Raw genomic sequence first — 18,466 nt, 5'->3', positions numbered from 1 at the left:
CCGAGAACAGTCCGAGACATTGTCTTACCTAATTACCGCGGATGGACTTGGTTTTGTTTGCCGTTCGGCATGCCTGTCTGGTTCCCTTTTTGTGCCCGACCACAGCCTCAGACAACGCTGGAGTGTGCTAATTAGAGAAGAAATGGTCCTCGTAATTATGTCAGCTCTCGTTAACGGCGACGACAATGAGCAATATTATTTTTACGCAATGTTTTGTGTAGAGGACCCAGCTTCCAGTGCTCATTAAACAGAAAACATGGCCTGGTAGCCCGAGAAGAACTCTAATGTCGGAGTCTCTTCAATGAGCTCAGAAGAAATGTGCTGCACTTTGACGTATGTTGTTGTTGCTCTGATTAAAACACTGAAAACTCTGCCATCATTAAACTTAGTTGTTTCGGTTGAAAGGTAATGGGAAGCCTAAAAACATGTTCTCTTTTCATTTTAAAACTTTATTTTACAAGTTCAGGAGTTACAAAAAAGCTATTCATGTTTAAAAGAGAAAAATAAATAATGAGCATTTTATCTAATCGAATTATAAGACAGAGAAGTTTAGTGGAAAGGAAAAAGTAAAGGCATTTAGAGAACAAAAGGTGTAAAGGTTTAACAGTTAAACTGAATATAGTTTTTGGAAATCTATTGTCACATTTCAAAGACTTCATTCAAAGATTTATCTGAGAATATTAATGTACATATTTCTGAAATGCTTTGTAATTTTAAAAGTCGGTCTTGTTGCTTGAAAAATGCATGGTCACTTCTTGGGCCTTTCCAGTATGTTCAGGAACTTCCCTCTAGTCATTTCCCTGGCTGGAGAAGAAGACAAAAGGTAAATTAACTGAGATTACCACTAATCAACATTAGGTTTAATAAAACAAAGATTTCTTTGGCCATCTTCTTACAATCCTGTAGATAAATGATCAGTTCAACAAATTTGGTGCAAATCCAAAAACATTGTATCAGGTGTTTAGTGATGCAAAGCACGTCTCTAATGTCTGCACTGTCACACAGGAATGCAATTAATACAAACATCTGTTCATAAAACTGGATGTAGGTAGAAATCATGATTGCAGTTTTAGTTTCGTGCCAGTGGAGATAATTGTGCAAATATCAATTTATAAATAAATAAGACTTGAGAGAGTGAAAGAAGAAAGAAGAAAAACAAAAAGTCTCCACATATGATTATGAAATTTGACTAAGATACATCGAAAGATAAAGTTCAGGTGAAACAGCCAAACTTCACTATATTAAGGCAACAAAACCTAAACAGTAAAGATATTACATATCTTATTATTCTACACTGCGGTGAAAAGTTAGTGACATGAAGCAAAACGCTAAGCATGACAAAATGTATCTTCCAGTTAAGCTCAATTATGTATTAAAGGCAGTCAATAAGAAAGGCAATATTGTTTATATGTAACTATAAATTAACACGTATGTCATCTGATTTTTGATTTCATTTCAAAACACTGGTCTTTAAGATTTGGAAAAGCAACTTTAGATAATACTCAAACCGTTTAGAAGAACCACCTCAGTAAATACCAAGTTTTCCAAGTACCATAATACTGACGTGCACACAGTCATATTAAATAAATTAGAAAATGCATTCCCATGAGGCTCGTTTGTCAGATTAAAAGCATCTTTGGACAATAACAAACTTTAAGCAGGTTTTAAACATACTTTTCATTAGGCCCACATTTCTGTTTCAAACAGGGTTTTTTATTGGTCTGATGTAATATTATAATCTTAAATGTCATGTTTTCATCAGCTGTAAGCAGAGAATCATCATAATTAACAGAAATAAAGCCTTGAAAACAGTCTCTGTGTAGTTAATCTATATAATGTGTTTCATTTAGTGAGTTACTGATATAAAAAAAAATCAATAATATTCTAATTCATTGAATGGGTCTGTACAGAAAACTGTTGTCCAACAGAACATAAACACTTTGCCGTTATCTCATAAAAATAAACACTAAAAGTAAAAAATATCGACTGATATTGGACAATTGATTGGAAAATATTGTTCAAGTATCTGTTTGGCTTTTAATCCGAAGTTGACGTTTAAAGTTGAAAAAGCAAAATAAATGAAGGGTCTGGAGTGGCCTAGTCAACATCCTGGCTTCAAAGCTATTACGGTGCTGTGGCCTGGCCTTAAACATGCCTGAAAACCCTCCAGTGTTGCTTTATTAAAATAATTCTGCAAAGAAGAGTGGGCCAAAATTCCTCCACAGCAATGTAAAAGAATCATTGCTAGTTATGGCAAATGGCTGATGGCAGTTGTTCTTGCCACGGGTGGTACAAACAGTTTTTAGGTACCTTTTCACATAGAGTTAGGTTGGTTTGGACAGCCTTTCTCCTCTGGAAAGCTGCATTTTATATTTACTCTGGCTATCCTTGTTTGAGATTAAAATGTTAAATGATCTGAAACAATTAAGTGGGACTATAAAAAAAATTTTTATTTTAAGGCGGGCACATACCTTTTCACAGCTCAGTAGATATTTAAAGATACCTGATTTTGCCAAATGCTGAGCATATTTAATAAGGATGCTAAATAATAACTGCAAGAGAATCTTCCATGTTAACATGTAAATGTAGTGGAATCTGGCATCGTAGGTTTGTGTTGCAGAGAAAAGGAATCATTCTTGCTGAAAGAGCTTCATGAGTCTTGTTTTACAAGCGGTATTGATGTCAGAGACCAACCTGTTTGTGTCTACTGAGACTTCAGGGACTAAGAAGGCATTTGCATCCATCACCTTCCAGAACCATCAAGTTAAAGCATTTATTTAAAAGAAGCGTAGGAGGGTCAGCGTCTAAGCCCTGCCATAGTTTTTATAGGCTGCAAAATAGGATTTCCCTAAAAACCCCCTAATCTGCCAGCAACTCTTGTACGTCACAAAGATATTAGACTCGAGTGTTTCTTTTTTTTTAAAAGATTTTTTTGCAGCACTAGTGGCCTTTATTTTTCCAGTATTTTTTGACAGTAGATAGACAGGAAATGGGAATGAAGAGAGAGGGAAAGACATGCGGCAAATGTCGCCAGGTCCGGGACTCGAACCCAGGACAGCCGCGTCCAGGACTAAGGCTTCTGTATATGGTTCGCACATTTAACCCCCTACACCACCAGCGCTGCGCCTCAGACTCGAGTGCTTCTTATGAAACCTGTAAGGATTGTGCTTAGATCTCCACTGACGACTGCCTGCAAGCTCTGCCCACGGCGGCTGATGAAAAAGTCTGTTTTACTAATTTAGATGAGTTGGTCAAGGTGGAATGTAAATGGTGCATCTGGGCGTGCAGGTTTAGTCACCTTGAGGTGTCCATCATAAGGTTAAAGATGATGCTAATTGGAATGGGATGAATTCATTTTGCACTTTGCGGTCTCTTCAAATCCCCCCAAACAAACTCACTACCAACGTCTAGACATCCAGGAGGAGGTTTAGATTGAAATGAAGTCATTAAAAGTAGGTGAGGGAAAGCAATTACTCCAGGATGACCCTAAAACTGTCAGTGTGATGGTGTCACTTCGCTTTTTTAGCGCTGAAACCAGAAAAGGTAAACATTAGCGGGGTAATATTTTTGATTTCCAGGAGGTCATGACTTCTCTTTAGTTAATGCTTTCTCCATCTAATGATGGGTCCAAACGCTAAAATAGATCAAAGCTGTGCCACACCTCCTGAGATTCATCATTCGACTGAGCTGCTCATTAACTATGGTTCAGTTTATCCTCCCACAAGTCAAAAACAAGTTCATAACTGACTCACTCATATGTGGCTTTACTTCTGCAAAACATTTAGTGTTGTGATTGTTACGGTAAAAACTCATACGGTGCCTTGACAAAGTATTCACACCTGTTTTAACTTTCCACATCATGTTACAATTACAAACTTCAGTGCATTTTGTTGGGATTTTATGTGATAGATCTACACAAAGTTGTGCATATTTGTGAAATAAAAAGTATCTATGGATTTTCTTTACTGCTTTTATTAAATAAAATCCAAAAAGTGTAGAAAACATTTTCATCCAGCCCTCCTAAATCAATGCTTTGGAGAGCCACCTTTAGCTGAAAATAGAGCTGTAAATCTTTTGGGGCATGCCTCTACCCACTTCGCACATTTAGAGACTGAAATTGTTTGCAATTCTTCAAAAAATTGCTCAAGTTCATTTCAATTGGATACAGAACAAGCGCATAAAGTCTGGCTCTGTTCGGCGGACTCCTCTGGAGCCGAATAACTGATCATCTGTCATACGACTTCAGTCAAAGGTTTCTTTAGGAGATCCTTCCTGTGCTCACCCATCACCATCTACAATGACTCTTGGATAATATGGATAGTTTGAGCTTGAGTTTGCCTTTGGGATTAATAAATCGTTTGAATTTGAATATGCTTTGATAAAAAACATTCCACTGTAAAACCTGGTGGAACGTGAACCTCTACCCCAGTCTCCTCTTTTGCAACCTCTCATGGTTTTCTTCCAGGACTCTCCAGTATTTAGCTCCATCCACCTTCTCATTAACCCTGACCAGTCCTCTGTACCTGCTCAAGAAAATATCTCTACAAATAATGATGCCACCACCATTTTTCATAAAGCTTTCAACCAAATACAGTGGAGTCGTGGACAGCTGAGTGTCCAACTAATTGTTGTCAGCAGTTTTTCCCATCTGAACTGTGTATCTATGCAGCTCCTCCACAGTGACCATGCACATTTTGACCAGCTTCTCAGTTTAGGTGGTTTTACTTTTGGATTTATGTTTGTTGGACTACATGATTGTTCATTAATGTTCTCTAACAAACCTGTGAGGTCTACACAGGCCAGCTGGAGAATAAATTACACAGAGGTGGATTCTATTTACTAAATAGGCCACTTCTGAAGGCAAACAGTTGAATCAGATTTTATTTAGGGGTATCCGAGCAAAGGGGGCTGACACATATCAATATGCATGCCGAGCTTTTCTGATTTTTATTTACAAAAGAAATAAAACTAAAATAAAAACCATGTATCGTTTCTTTCCACATCGTATTTATGCAACACTTTGTGTTGGTCTGTCACATAAATTCCAAAATAAATACACTGAAGGTCACAGATGCGACATGTCAAGATGTGTAGAGGTTTAAAGGCTATAAATACTTTTGTAAGGCACTGTAGACAAAAGAAATTAGACCAGGGATATCATCGTGTCTAAAAATATTCCAAGGAAAAATCATTTCCATTTGTTAGGCGCAAAGAACGGAGCACAAAACTAAGGGGTGGCTGAAATGTTAAAGGTGTTCCAAATCTCATAAGGGCTGTCCAAACTTTGGCCTGGGGCCATTTGTGGTCCTTAGAAGGGTTTTGTCTGGTCTCCCACCTCAATTTAAGAATGGTAAAAATTTGGCACTCAAGCACAGGTATTTGACTTTCTGACATTTTTAGGATGAGATTTTCACTGAAAGTTCACATCATCTTACAATGGATATTGTTAGGTACAACAGAAAGATTTAGTCTTTTATTAGCCGTGGGGTTTTTGGTTTTGTTTCATTTTGATTTCACAGACAGTGGGCCTGCAAACATCCACCGACTTTTACTGAGGAACCAACTTATTATTGTTGATAGAACAGAAAAAAAAAAAAAAAAAAAAAACTTAGACCACCAAACAGAACAGAAATCTCACCACAAAAAGCTAAAAACAACAAAAAGGAACTGCATGCTTCTATTTTAAACAGGCAAATGTTTAAACTGCTTTTTATGTTACGGATCTACAATGATTTAAGATCCGTTTTCTACAAAATCTAACTGTTGTTTGTTTTATTAAAACACTGCGTGTTTAATTTATTACTGAGTAGTGTGGTTTTGGTGAAAAAACAAATCAGTGGCTTTAAAATTGACAAATTTGGCCCCTGTGGCAAACACAGTTTGGACACCACTTAACTCTTATGCTATATCATGTCCCAAAATGACTTCCCTGCAAGTTCAAGAGTTCAATGCAAAAGCTTCGTTCCTTTTTTGAGTTATGCAATCATAACAGCAAGGCCATTAGAATTTCCATTCAAATCCAAATAGCACCAATATATCATTTCTTGTTTTCTGCAGAGACACAGACCTTGATGTTCAAACTCAATTCTTGAATTGTTTCTTCTTTTCTACTTCAAACAGTGTTGTTATTTTTAGGAGCAAAAAGTCCAGTAAAAGAACGAGTTTTTAATTATAGAGGATATAAAATCTTGCAAAAACGTAATGCTCTAGTACGGTTAGAGTTTGTTTTTGTAGTGTTCTGTTTGACTTCTTTAAGAGTTAGTTAACAAATGGTTCACATGTAAGACTTACATGTAGAGGTTAAAAAAAGGGGTTTCAAATTAGACACCAACGCTGATAAGCACACACAAACACATGCATAGATTCTGTCATACACTCGGAGAGATCCATACTGATTAGGGGGACTTAGAGATTTGTTTAGTTGATTAGAAAGGTCAATTAGTAATTTTGCACTAAGTTAATCAGCATCTTATTACGACTGCCATCCATACTAAATGACACCGTATGGATTCTGCCGGCCATCGCCTTGCCCTGTTGATTTGTTGCCATCTAATTATCATTTAGCTCTAACTGGTTGAATTTCAAGCAACAACACAACGTATATCTTATAATCATGTAAGATAATGCCTAATTTCCCACAGTACCGTACCTCCATGGCGGAGGATTTCAGGTGCTGTTTGGTGCAGAGCAACAATAAAGATTAACCTATATTTGCAGCAGCTAAATGGTGCCAGGACGACGCTCCAAATGTTGCCAGGTTCCCTAATCTGACCAGAAAAACACCAGAAGCTGTGTGCTGCAGCTCAAATGTTGCTGCAATTTTCTGCTCATCACAGGTAAATTAATTTCATTTAGCAAATCCCAGGTAGATCAAAGGCAAATGTTGAGGAAACGCAGTTGTGTAACATCTTATTTCCACCTCTTTCATGCTGAGTGATATGGGTGTTACTCTCACAGCCCCCACCGCTGCTCCCCTGTGTATAAAATGAGAGTAATCATCACTGTTTCCAAAAACCTCCCCACCCTGTCGCTCTGTCTGCTCCTGCTGAGCCGCTGCTGCTGGACCCCCCCACCGTCAGCTGCTCAGACAGATGACCAACCGGGTTAAGTGGAGTCCGGCCCACCCGGCCCCGACTGCTCCAATTCACTTTCATTAAGCGTAAAGAGGACATATCTGACCCCCACTGCCCATCTCTGAGTGCTGCTCAGCTATTATGGGATGTAAGCTTTATTTAATGGATTTAACATCCACTTTCACCACCCTCCTCCCCGGGGACACAGAGGAGCTGACACACACAAACACTCAAGCATGGAAACACTTGAAGCCACACACATTCATCCGACGCCCCCGCCTCGCAACACATACACCTGACGCTCATGTTTGTGTTCAAAATTCAATTACCCACTTATTGATACTTCACGGGGATATTTAAGATGCAGACACGAGCTGTGATTTCCCAGGGGAGCCACTGGTTCCTCTTTATGTCCCAACCGAGTAGGCTCACCCCTCCTCCTCCAGTGCGTTTTCGCCTGGCTGACACGCTCACACACCAAAACAAACACATCTGCACCACCCAACCCCTGCCCAAGCCAGTGCCTGTTCAAGAGGTGTCCTTATTAATAGGCAATCAGTCAAAAATCATTCATTAAAAAGCCTAAAAGGTTTTACACCCGCACTATGATTAGCTGGGAAAGAAAATCCAATGAATTCCTAATGCCTTTATGGAAATGAGATGTCATTTCCGATCTGCTCAGAGAGGCGGCAGGCAGGCGGGACTTAGGAGAAGTGTGTGTGTGTCTAACTCTTCTGAGCCAGCTGCAGAGATCCACCTGCAGGAAGCAGGAAAGAGTCTGTGGAGCTGTTTAAGATCATCCAATGTGATTAAGCAATAGTACACCCGTTCTGTGCAAGTTTGAGCCCGAGACAAAATGGAGGTGAGTGTGTGGAGAAGTAGAGATGAGCAGGGATAAGAGCAGGGAGGCAACACCCTGTTCCTCATTCAGCAGCTGTCAGCTCAGGCACTTCATAACCGCCCGCCCTGCGGTCAGCCCGCCCTGATGGATTGATGAAGGCACATTAGCACGAGTGGGGCTCAGTGAATGCAATCATATTCAGGAGCAGCATGCCTCCTAATAGGTTGGAGATTGATCCTGAGGGTGAGGAGGAGGTTATAGGGAACGCAGGCCCATTAGAAGCTGTCATGGCAGGGTGCCCTTCAGTCTCCCCTTCACACAGGAGGAGGCAACAGGGGTCACACTGGATGTATGCTGGGTGGTGTCAGAGGAGAGGAGAGGAAAGCTGGAGTCTGAAAAAGCCCCAACAGGTGGTCATTGGATGCACTGAATAACTTCACACCAAACGATTTTCACAACAGGAAAATGGACATCTACAACTCATGTCATGTTACATGACAAATATTTATCTCTGATGTTTTATGGATAGAACTTTGGTGCTGCTCAAAGAGCCAAAAGACCTCTGACAAACGTATAAATGTCTATAGCTTTAATAGAGTTCCTACACTACCTTGCGAAGGTTTTCATACCCACTGAACTTCTTCATGTCCTGTAATCACAAACCTCACTGTATTTTATTGGTGTTGTCTCTGATAGACCAGCACAAAGTAGTGTGAATTTGTGAACCAGAAGAAAAAGGAAGGCAGAAGAAGACTCTCTGGTTAGGCAAGACCAAAACTGAACCTTTTGGTCAACATGCAAATGCTATGCGGTGCCGAAAACTGACACTGCACATCATCCTGAACACGCCATCACCAGGGTGAAACAAGGAGGTGGTAGCATCATTTTGTGGGCATGCTTTTCTTCATTGGGAGCAGGAAGGCTGGTCAAACTTGATGGGAAGATGAACAGAGCAATCCTGGAAGAAAACCTGTTAGAGGATATGTAAAAGTTCAAACTGAGGTGGACGTTCATCTTCCACCAGGACGACACACAGCCAGAACAACAATAGGTTTAAATCAAAGCATTTTTATGTCTTAGAATGGCCTAGTCAAAGTCAAGATCTTAATCCAATTCAAAATCTGTTGAAAATTTGAAATTGGATTGGGGTTACATTTAAGCACTACTTTGCTTTGGTCTATCACATCAAACCCCAAAATAATCCACCGTAGTTTGTAGTCGTTTACAAGACAAAATATGAAGAGGTTCAGGGTGCCATAATATTGCGGCAAGGCATTCAAGTTGACTTGCTCGAGTAGGAGTGATTATTCTTGCACACATTCTAGTTATGTGTTTCGGACTTATATTTGTGAAAATGAGGTCTCCCTGTTCCTTCCAGTTTACATTGATGCATAACTTTATGTTGGTTTATCACATAAAATCCTAACAAAATACACTGAGGCTTGTGGTTGTAATGTGTAACACATGAAACTTTAAACTTGCCCTTCAGAATAACTTGATATGTAGAAATGTTGTTCAGATAAAACAAGTTCTGAAGTAAATAAACCAAACAACACACATATGGAATGGCACGTTCTCTTGCCGTTCCCATAATGAAGACCGGCTAAAAGTATTCTGCCTCTGTGATGCGTCATATTTATGTCCTAAAGAAGCAAGAAGTCATATATTATTATTTTAAAGTTGGGAGACACTTGAACAACCTAAAAAAAACTAAAGTGGAAATTAATAAAGGAAAAATATAAATAATAAATGATAATAAATTATCAGTTGAAATAAACAAGTTAACTATGTATTTATCGCAGATATTTCTTTTGAATTTTGGCATAAAACACAAAACTGGATGGACGGATGCAACATTTAGAAAGGAAATACACTCTGGAAATACAATTATTTTTCCACAAACTATTTTCTTTTTCCTTAATCATCTAGATCTAGAAAATACTTAAAGATATAACTCCAGACATGTTTAGACTGTACAAGAGCCTTGAAATTTATAATTAATCTTTTAATTTAATGAATGGGTTTTAAATAAATAAATAAAAATACAAAATTGGTTTGAAATCGAATAAAGTAACCATTATTTATCAATAAAGTTACTACTAAAACAAACTAAAAGTAAATGATAATGTATTTACTGCAGATAGAGAAATGTGAGAAATGTTATTTCCAAACTTTTTTGTGGCAAAAACAGCAGCACATCTGACTGAAACAAGTGTTAAATTGTAGTCAGTGGCCTTGAGCTGACAAGTGTGCAAATGCCAAAACCCAGTAACTCAGCAGCCACCTAACCAGCCGGCTCAGTGGCTCAGGCCTTTCCGCACATCCCAGGGGAACACTCAGCTTTCAATTACCTCCAGTAGCGGCACTTATCAGGCTGCTACGCTTTCCCCAGAGACGCGGGGTTTGATGCCCACGCTCAGCAGCCCACGACTGGGGCATTCATCATGGGGTGGAGTAACAGCTGGGGCCTGAGGACGGGGCACGCGTCAGGCCCCTCGGGGACAAACTGGACTGGCGTCAGTCCATCACATTTTGGGAGAGCTGGTGATTTATGTTATTACTACAAAAATACAAATGACAGCATGGAAAAGTGAAAGCAGGAACCTGCAACAGAACAGTTCAGGACTATTTCATCTCTGAAGCAGGGTGGATGAGTTCCTGCTGCTTGATTGTGCTCTGCCCATTAACCAGCTTCCTCTTTAATGATCCACATGTTGAGGGGGGGGGGGGGGGGGCAGTAAATCCTGTCCTCTACCCTCCCTCTGCTGTGCCTCGGTGGAGCGAGTTTACGGGCAGTGAAGAGTGCACAAACATGATGAAAAAGTAGCTGAGATTTACAGGGCCTCCCCTGACAGCCGGGAAAAGGAGAAAATTAAACCAGAGAGCATTAAACAGGCACCGATTACAGGGCTGCTCTGACACCAATAATAACCGTCATTGTGTCCCGTCGTCCTGAGGTACATGACATGATTGCAGAGCCTGCAGTCCTGCGCCCATGACAGCTAACATCTTCATACCAGAAAGATTACAAGCTGCTTCTGGTTGAGGGAAGTCCAAGAGATTGGATAATTTTTCAACTAAATGAATTTGCTAAATTGGATCTGTGCAGCTACGACAAATCCAACATAAATGATAGACTTACCCCATCCTGTACTATTGCTGGAGACGTTTAAATTTAAAGCATTTTGGATTACAATCAGATTTTCTTCTAATGCAGTTTGAACCACTCTAAAAAGCATCTTTGATTTCATTAGCATCATTAAGGAAAATTATTTGAAAATAAAAATCTGAAAAAATGTGGTGTGAATTTATATTCACACTATCTGAGTCAAAACATTGTAGAACCACTTCACTGTGTTTTGGTGAATGTCTCCACCAACTGTGCACATCTAGACATGGAGATTTCTGCACATTCTTCTTCTGCAAAACAGCTGGACCTCAGACAGACTGGATGGAGAGGATCTCAACAGCAGTTTTCATGTCTTGCCACATATTCATAGTTGGATTCAGCACAGAACGTTGACTGGGTCGTTCTAACAGATGAATGAGATTTGATCTAAACCATTCCATTGCACATCTGGCTGCATGTTTGAGCTCAAGTCCCAGTCTCGAATCTTTTGCTGCCTCTATCAGATTTTGTTTCAGGACTGTCCTGTATTTAGCTCCATTTACATTCCCATCGACTCTTACCAGCTATCCTGTCCTAGCTAAAGTGACACATTCCCACAGCATGATGCTGCCACCACCATGTTTAATGAAGGGGTGGCAAGATTAGTGTAATAATAGATCGAACAGTCCTAAGTGAGATACTTTAAGCTTTGGGTATGTTTTTTCCAGCTTAACCGTGCTTTAAACTTCTTACTTAATCCATGATAAATGCACCCAGCACCTATAGGATTTTTATTTGGAAAAGATTTGGGAAATCATGTATTCCTCCCGCTTTACATGAATCCCTATTAAAATACATCAAAGTTTGTACGGGTAATGTGAGAAAATGTGAAAATGTTCCAGAGGTATTATAATTATTGTCCTGAATATACCTCATGGAAGTAAGGGTGAAGAGCAATACAATCTTCCTTAAGTGCTCTTCCACAGACGAAATTCATACCAATTTTTTTCCTCTTAGGCTCATCAGATGAGCACTTAGCTACATCTCTCTAATCCATACTCCATAGGGATTATGGCAATGGAGGTGGGTGGGACTGGATTAAATAAATAGATTTTTCATCTATCAAACTCTTAACCATTTTCCATTCAGCTCCTGTTGGCACGCTTTGTTTCCTTACTTTTTCCTTCTGATAAAATTGACCTACATTCACGGTTTTGAAGCCTTTTTGTGGACTTTTTTTAGTCATTTCACAAAAATGTGAATTCTAAATAGCAATGTTACAGTTTGAACAATAACTACTGTGTTTTTGGATGATAAGCATGGATTGTGTGAGCTCAATTTGCTTTATATGTAAAACGAGTAAAGATCACATTTAGAGAGGTCAACACAAAGTGTGAAAGCTTTTAGCACCATCTAGTGGTGAATTGCATCAAAAGCGATCCAATTAAACCCATTTGAACAGTTTATACCGACTTGACATATTCAAAAAAATGGGCTTCAGTTTTTGGGGTGATTCATGACGCGTTACTTTAAAGATAAATTAGGACTCATATGTTACAGGGTTTTGAGTTTTTCTTGTACTTACACTCCTCTAAACCCAGTTGGTAAGCAAGATTCTGAAGCCCTTTGACCTTCTCCATCAGGTTGGCTGTGGTCAGACTGCCAAGCTCTGCAGACGGATGGAAAGACATGCCTTAAAAGCTTCTAGAAACGTGTAATTCAATCAGATTCTGCTTAATATGATTAGATATTTATGTTAACCTTTCAACATTTCAATGTCCTCGCTCTCCAGTTCAGCCATCCACTTTGGAGGTGAGTTTGTGATGGGCTGCAATGAAAAGATAAAACAGAGATTGAAGTGGAAAACTAAATACCATAATTTGCATGTTTATGCAATATTTAATTTCTTAAATCACCACTGAAAGCTGCAAAGGTTACTCACATTTTTATAAGATGCAGCAAATTCTGCAACTCCAGGCACTGTGTGAGGAGTTATGAGATGGTTAATAATAATAATGCGAAAATTCTGAGCAAATAAAGAAAGGAAAAAGCAAAAGAACAACTTACACCGCTCTGGCCACAGGTCTGGTGATGCTCTGTCCAAGTTCTCAAAGCTTAGCAAAGAAGATTCAAAATCATCTCCTGAGAAGATACACAATTTTTTTTTACAACACACATTTATGTCAGACAATGTTTGAAAATGTGTTAGACTTGACTGTGCCTTGCAAAAGTGCTCACACCCCTCTAACCTTTTTTCACGTTACAACCCCAAACTGAAATGTATTTTATCAGGATATTATGGAATAGACCAGGGCCTACAACCTGTAGCTCTTTATGCCTCCCACAGTGGCTTTACATAACTTTGTCCAGAAATGATGAGAAATATTTTTAAATATAAAATGTAAGAAAACTACTTCTAGGAATTTTTCAGTGTTTTTTTACTGCAATATTTGCATAGAATTTCCACTATAGAATGAAATGATACAAGGATTTCTTTTTTGTTTAGTTCTATCCTTTTCTCATTCATCTGCAAACTAAATGTTCTCTCTTCCTTTTACATACATTTGGAAAGTTTTATTCAATGAAAATTGCTTTATTGTCTTCACATAAAAGTTTGAAATTTTTAATTTTAAAACCCAAAAATTAGACATAAACTTTGTCTTTTACTATAAAACATAAACAATTTATACAGCAGATGTTCATAAAACTTGATACGCTTGCTCTTTGAAAAGGGTCAACATTTTTTAATCAAGAACAAAGGCAAAAATGGCGGTTTGGATTTTAAAGGTTGCTGACCCCTGGGATAGACCAACACAAAGTAGTAAAAGTGAAAAGGATAAAGACTTTTTAATTGTTTTACAAACACAAACCAGAAAAGTGAAGAAGAAGCATACAATGTTTTAACCCCATTTCTTTTTTTTACACATAAAAATTTGAAAAATGCATTTGTATCAAGTCCCTGTAATCAATTCTTTGTAGAACCACCTATCAATGCAAGTCTGTCTCTACCAGCTTTATATGGAGAGCCGTTCCATTCAAAATTAAATAAATAAATTAATACTGCTATTGATAAATTATTAATGAATATTTCATGAAATAAATATCCCCATGAAATAAAACAAAATAATAATGTTAAATGACATTTTTATCTTGTTTTATTTGATTCATTTCAAGATTTATTTAATTTACGTAAAGATTTATTTATTTATTTCATAATGCAGTTTTATTTTGTGACACTTTTATTTTGTAAAGCTACTTTATGTATTTTAGTGACTTTTTATTTAATGTCCTTATATTCAAATGAGGGGGCGGAGTTTTATCTGCTGGGCGGCGCTGGGGCAGCAGAGGCGACCTCCATTCGTGGCTGTGGCCGGCAGAAGACAGCATGGTGGAGGGGAGCCAGGGGATTCTGCGAGGATGCCAGAAGGTGCCAGACCGGCTGTAAAAGCCTTTAACACGCTGCCACGGCGGTTGCCGCTGTTTTTGTGGAAGCTGTTGGTACAATAAGTCTTCGTCATCCTTTCAGCACGTCATACACACACATAATGCTATTTATTTTCCATCTGAAGTAAATACAGCCACCTTATGTTATGGGTCTATTGCTGTTTATGAAATAAAAACCAATAAACACATCATCATTTAAAAGTAACAGCCTGTAACAATAATGGCATCTCTTTTGCCGATAATCACCATTGGCTTCCACAAAAACAGCAGCAACCGCCGTGGCTTTTACAGCCGGTCTGGCACCAGGGGAGCCAAGAGATTCCTCGCAGAACCCCATGGTTCCTTCCGGGCATGCTGTGGCACTGGCGGCAGCAGCTCCAGCATGCCGTCTTCTGGCAGGCAGCGGCAAGCTTCTGCCGGCCACAGCCACGAATGGAGCTCGCCTCTGCTGTCCCAGCGCCGCCCCACAGATAAAACTCCGCCCCCTCATTTGAATATAAGAACATGAAATAAAAAGAGCTTAAAATGAAAAACGGGGTTAAAAAGTAAAAGTCACTGAAATACATGAAGTAGCTTTATAAAATAAAAGTGTCACAAAATAAAACTGCAGTAAATTAAATAAATCTTAAAATGAATTAAATAAAATAAGATGAAAGTTTCTTTTAACATAATTATTTTGTTTTATTTCATGGAATATTTATTAATAATTTATCAATAGCAGTATTTATTTAATTTTGAATGAAACGGCTCTCCATAGCTTTACACTTATACAGAATTTAATTCTAGCCCATTCTTCTTTGCAAAATAAAAAAGCTAAGTCAGAATTAATGAAGAGTATTTTTTTTCCCGTTCAACAGTTTTCAGCTTGATGCCGCCACCACCATGTTTTTCACTGAGGACGTTGTGCTAAGCTTGATGTGCACTGCTGGTTTTCCCCAGAGCAACTTCTTCCACGCGCTCGATGTGCCCCTACAGGACTTGTGGCACGCTGAAAATCGGATGCCATTCGTCCACAAAGGCCAGATTTGTGGCATGCACAGCAAACACTTTTCTCACACCTCTCATACTGTGGATGTCTGCAGCTCCTCCAGAAAAGCACCATGCCTTGGTGGATGGCCATGTCTTGTAAGGTTTGCACTAATTAGGTGATGGGGATTTAATTGAAGGGTATGAGACTTAAAAGGGCTGAATCAAAAATATTGTAACCAGACAAAGCACTGCAATAACCACAATTAACAAATACAAGATGTTTATAGCACTTTACAAAATGTTAATATTCAAGCTGTTTTGAAATGCTTCATGTTAATGGATTTTCTGTGTTCACTCAAACATTTCTTTCTGAGTCAGTGAAACAGAAATAACTGGAGCAGCAGATGACTGGAGCAAATACAACAGTAACTTCAAATATTTTTGTTTTCAGGTGAAAATCTATTCAAACCAACATGTTCCTATATGAAAGAGTAATCTGTCCCTAAATCATTAATTAACAGCAACTTTCTTGTTAGCCTCCACTAAGCTGACAGTGATATATCTTTCTACTGCAGGTATGGAAACTATTGCCGACAATAACATAACAGAACCTCACTTAAAAAATCCAAAATAACCCTTTAGGGTCAAGAGCACTTGGGTTTTGCAGCAGGAAGTTTCTCTGAATGGTCCAAAAATGTGATTAAATAAAGGCTTTGTAATGAAAATGGGCCCCAAAAACCTTCAAGATCTTAAGTAAACCACAAGACCTTTTTACCTTTTCCAGTCTGAGAAGATGCACTTACTTTTATTAGCACATCCTCAGAAACATCTATGGTTCTCAACAGATGTGCTATAAGGGCTACAATGATGAAAAATCTACATTGCTTAAATAAAATGCGGCCATGTTCTCAAACCTAATTATTTTCTCTAATGTTCTGTCCTGAAGGATCTCTATAGTTATGTTGCTACAGGCTTAAGCTGCTGGGGGACATTTAGACAACTTTCTCTCACTCTGCTACTTTCTCCTACTACTCTTCATCTATGTATTATTAGCAATTATTACTACCAATTCATCCTTTTTCTTCCCCAGACACCTGGCCTGGTGTTTCTGTGTTTTGCTCCATGTCCTCCCTGTTGAGGGCTATTGATTGAGTTACTGCTGCCAAGAATTTAATAACTGCTCTATTCTGTGGCTCAGTAGCTAGTTGTCTTGCAATCCGAGAGTTGGGGGTTTCCTAATGAAACATGTCGATGTGCCACTGGGCAAGGCACTTAACCTCAAGTTGCCAACCGATCTGTGTATTGGTGTATGAATGTATTTGTGTTGCCCAAATAATTCTGTCTTTGACATTGTCCCTTTCCTGAATTAGCAATTGAAGAAGCTACTACTGCGACTATGTTTCCTCTCTCTGTTTTTCATCCGTCAGATTAACTGGCCATTAAACGTTTTCTTTCCACGACCAGTCCAGTAATGGAAGTACTGCTGCCATTAATGGTGTGTGCATAGATTCCAATAGAAACTGCTCTAGGGCCAGTGGTGTATATTTTTCTGTCTGCTCTGTCTTCTTAACTCACCACTTAGTGGTGGCAGATCGAAACTCATTAAGCCTGATTCTGCTGGAAGTTTATTCCAGTTAAAAAGAGAATTGGTCCTTTCTACTGTGGCCACTTGCTTGCTCAGGAGGAAGGAAAGGCAATACTTGAAATTGCCTGGGGTTCCTTAGCTTTTGACCAACTGATATTATAATCTGGATTAGGATCAGATTTTACTGTGTCATTGAATGTAGTCAGTCAATAAGATTGGAGAGTTCACAATTGCGAATTGGCGCGATATAAACAAACTGAATTACAATTTTAGCTTTAATGGTTAAATCTAGAGGTTTGCGCTTTTTCTCTACTTAAATATGTTATATCGTACCAATTTTCTTTATAATTATAGAAGACAGTACATCATACTAGTCCTATTTCTTTAATTGAACTGTGATAAGTGTATTTAGACTGTGACGCAAAAAAAAAAAAAAAAAAAACTCGAAAGTTTGACGCATTTAAAGCCGTTAACGTTTGATAAGAAAAATGCACTAAAAGATGGTAGTGCTTAAAATATGAGCTGAATTGTTTTTCCTTCGGGAGGTACGAACCAGCGATCTATGCGCTTCCTTAAAACTGGACACAAAACATATCTGGGGTGAGTAGAGCCTTTGGTCAACAGAATAACACCTTCAAACAGAAAGAATAACCGGCTAATACCAGAACATTCTCGACTCTGAGCGCCAAACCGAAACAAGATGATATTCATTAACATTTTAGTGAGCCTTTAAGAGCTAAATGTACGGTTTATTCGCAACGTCTCTGTGTAAGGAATTAGAATTTACCTCCATTTGGAGACGCCATCTTCAGAATAACCACGTGACGAACAGCAACCAATGGCAGCAACTGGATTTACTCCGGTAGCAAAGTACTTCATAAATACACCACAAGAGGTCGCACTATCACTCCTAAAGCACAACACATTCAAGTTCGTTTTTATAGAAAGCAAGTAAGAGTATACAGTATTTTCAACATATTTTGTTTAATGGGACACTCGGAACTATTTGCTCTTATCAGACGCTTACAGTGCCTTGGAAAACTACACCCCTTGAACTTATTTTTAAAACATTTTATAATGTTATACCCAAAACTAAGGATGCCCAACTCCAATCCCCGAGAACTACTATCCTGCAGCTTGTGGATTGAGATACATCTCTGCTCCAACACACCTAAAGTAAATGCCTGAATTCCCTCATCAGAATGTAAGTTAGCTCAACAGAGGCCTGGTAATGTGCCATGTATTAGATTCAGGTATTTTGAAGAAGGGACGCAATAGAAGGCATGTATTAAAAGTTGCAGGATAGGAGCTCTCAAAGACTGGAATTGGACACCCCTAAAGATGGACCAATAGTGTTGTGCAATGTAGTTTGAGGTGGAAGGAAAATGATGTATAGTTTTCAAAATCTTAAGGAATAAAAATCTGAAAAGATTTGGGAGCATTGG

At 38.7% G+C, this 18,466-nt stretch overlaps 1 protein-coding gene across 1 annotated transcript; it reads right to left on the bottom strand.

The window, feature by feature from the left end:
* Positions 1-428: 428 nt before the first annotated feature.
* On the bottom strand, positions 429-17,876 carry lin52 (lin-52 DREAM MuvB core complex component). The gene is made up of 6 exons (XM_047345254.1): positions 17,809-17,876; positions 13,091-13,165; positions 12,966-13,003; positions 12,785-12,851; positions 12,609-12,692; positions 429-804 (listed from the first exon to the last, which is right to left on the bottom strand). Exons 1-6 carry the CDS (start codon positions 17,825-17,827, stop codon positions 749-751), a joined length of 339 nt encoding a protein of 112 aa, XP_047201210.1. The 5' UTR covers positions 17,828-17,876; the 3' UTR covers positions 429-748.
* Positions 17,877-18,466: the final 590 nt, after the last annotated feature.

The sequence above is a fragment of the Girardinichthys multiradiatus genome, chromosome 19, assembly GCF_021462225.1.
Source record: "Girardinichthys multiradiatus isolate DD_20200921_A chromosome 19, DD_fGirMul_XY1, whole genome shotgun sequence".
NCBI lineage: Eukaryota > Metazoa > Chordata > Actinopteri > Cyprinodontiformes > Goodeidae > Girardinichthys > Girardinichthys multiradiatus.
This window is presented reverse-complemented; position numbering and strand designations above follow the sequence as displayed.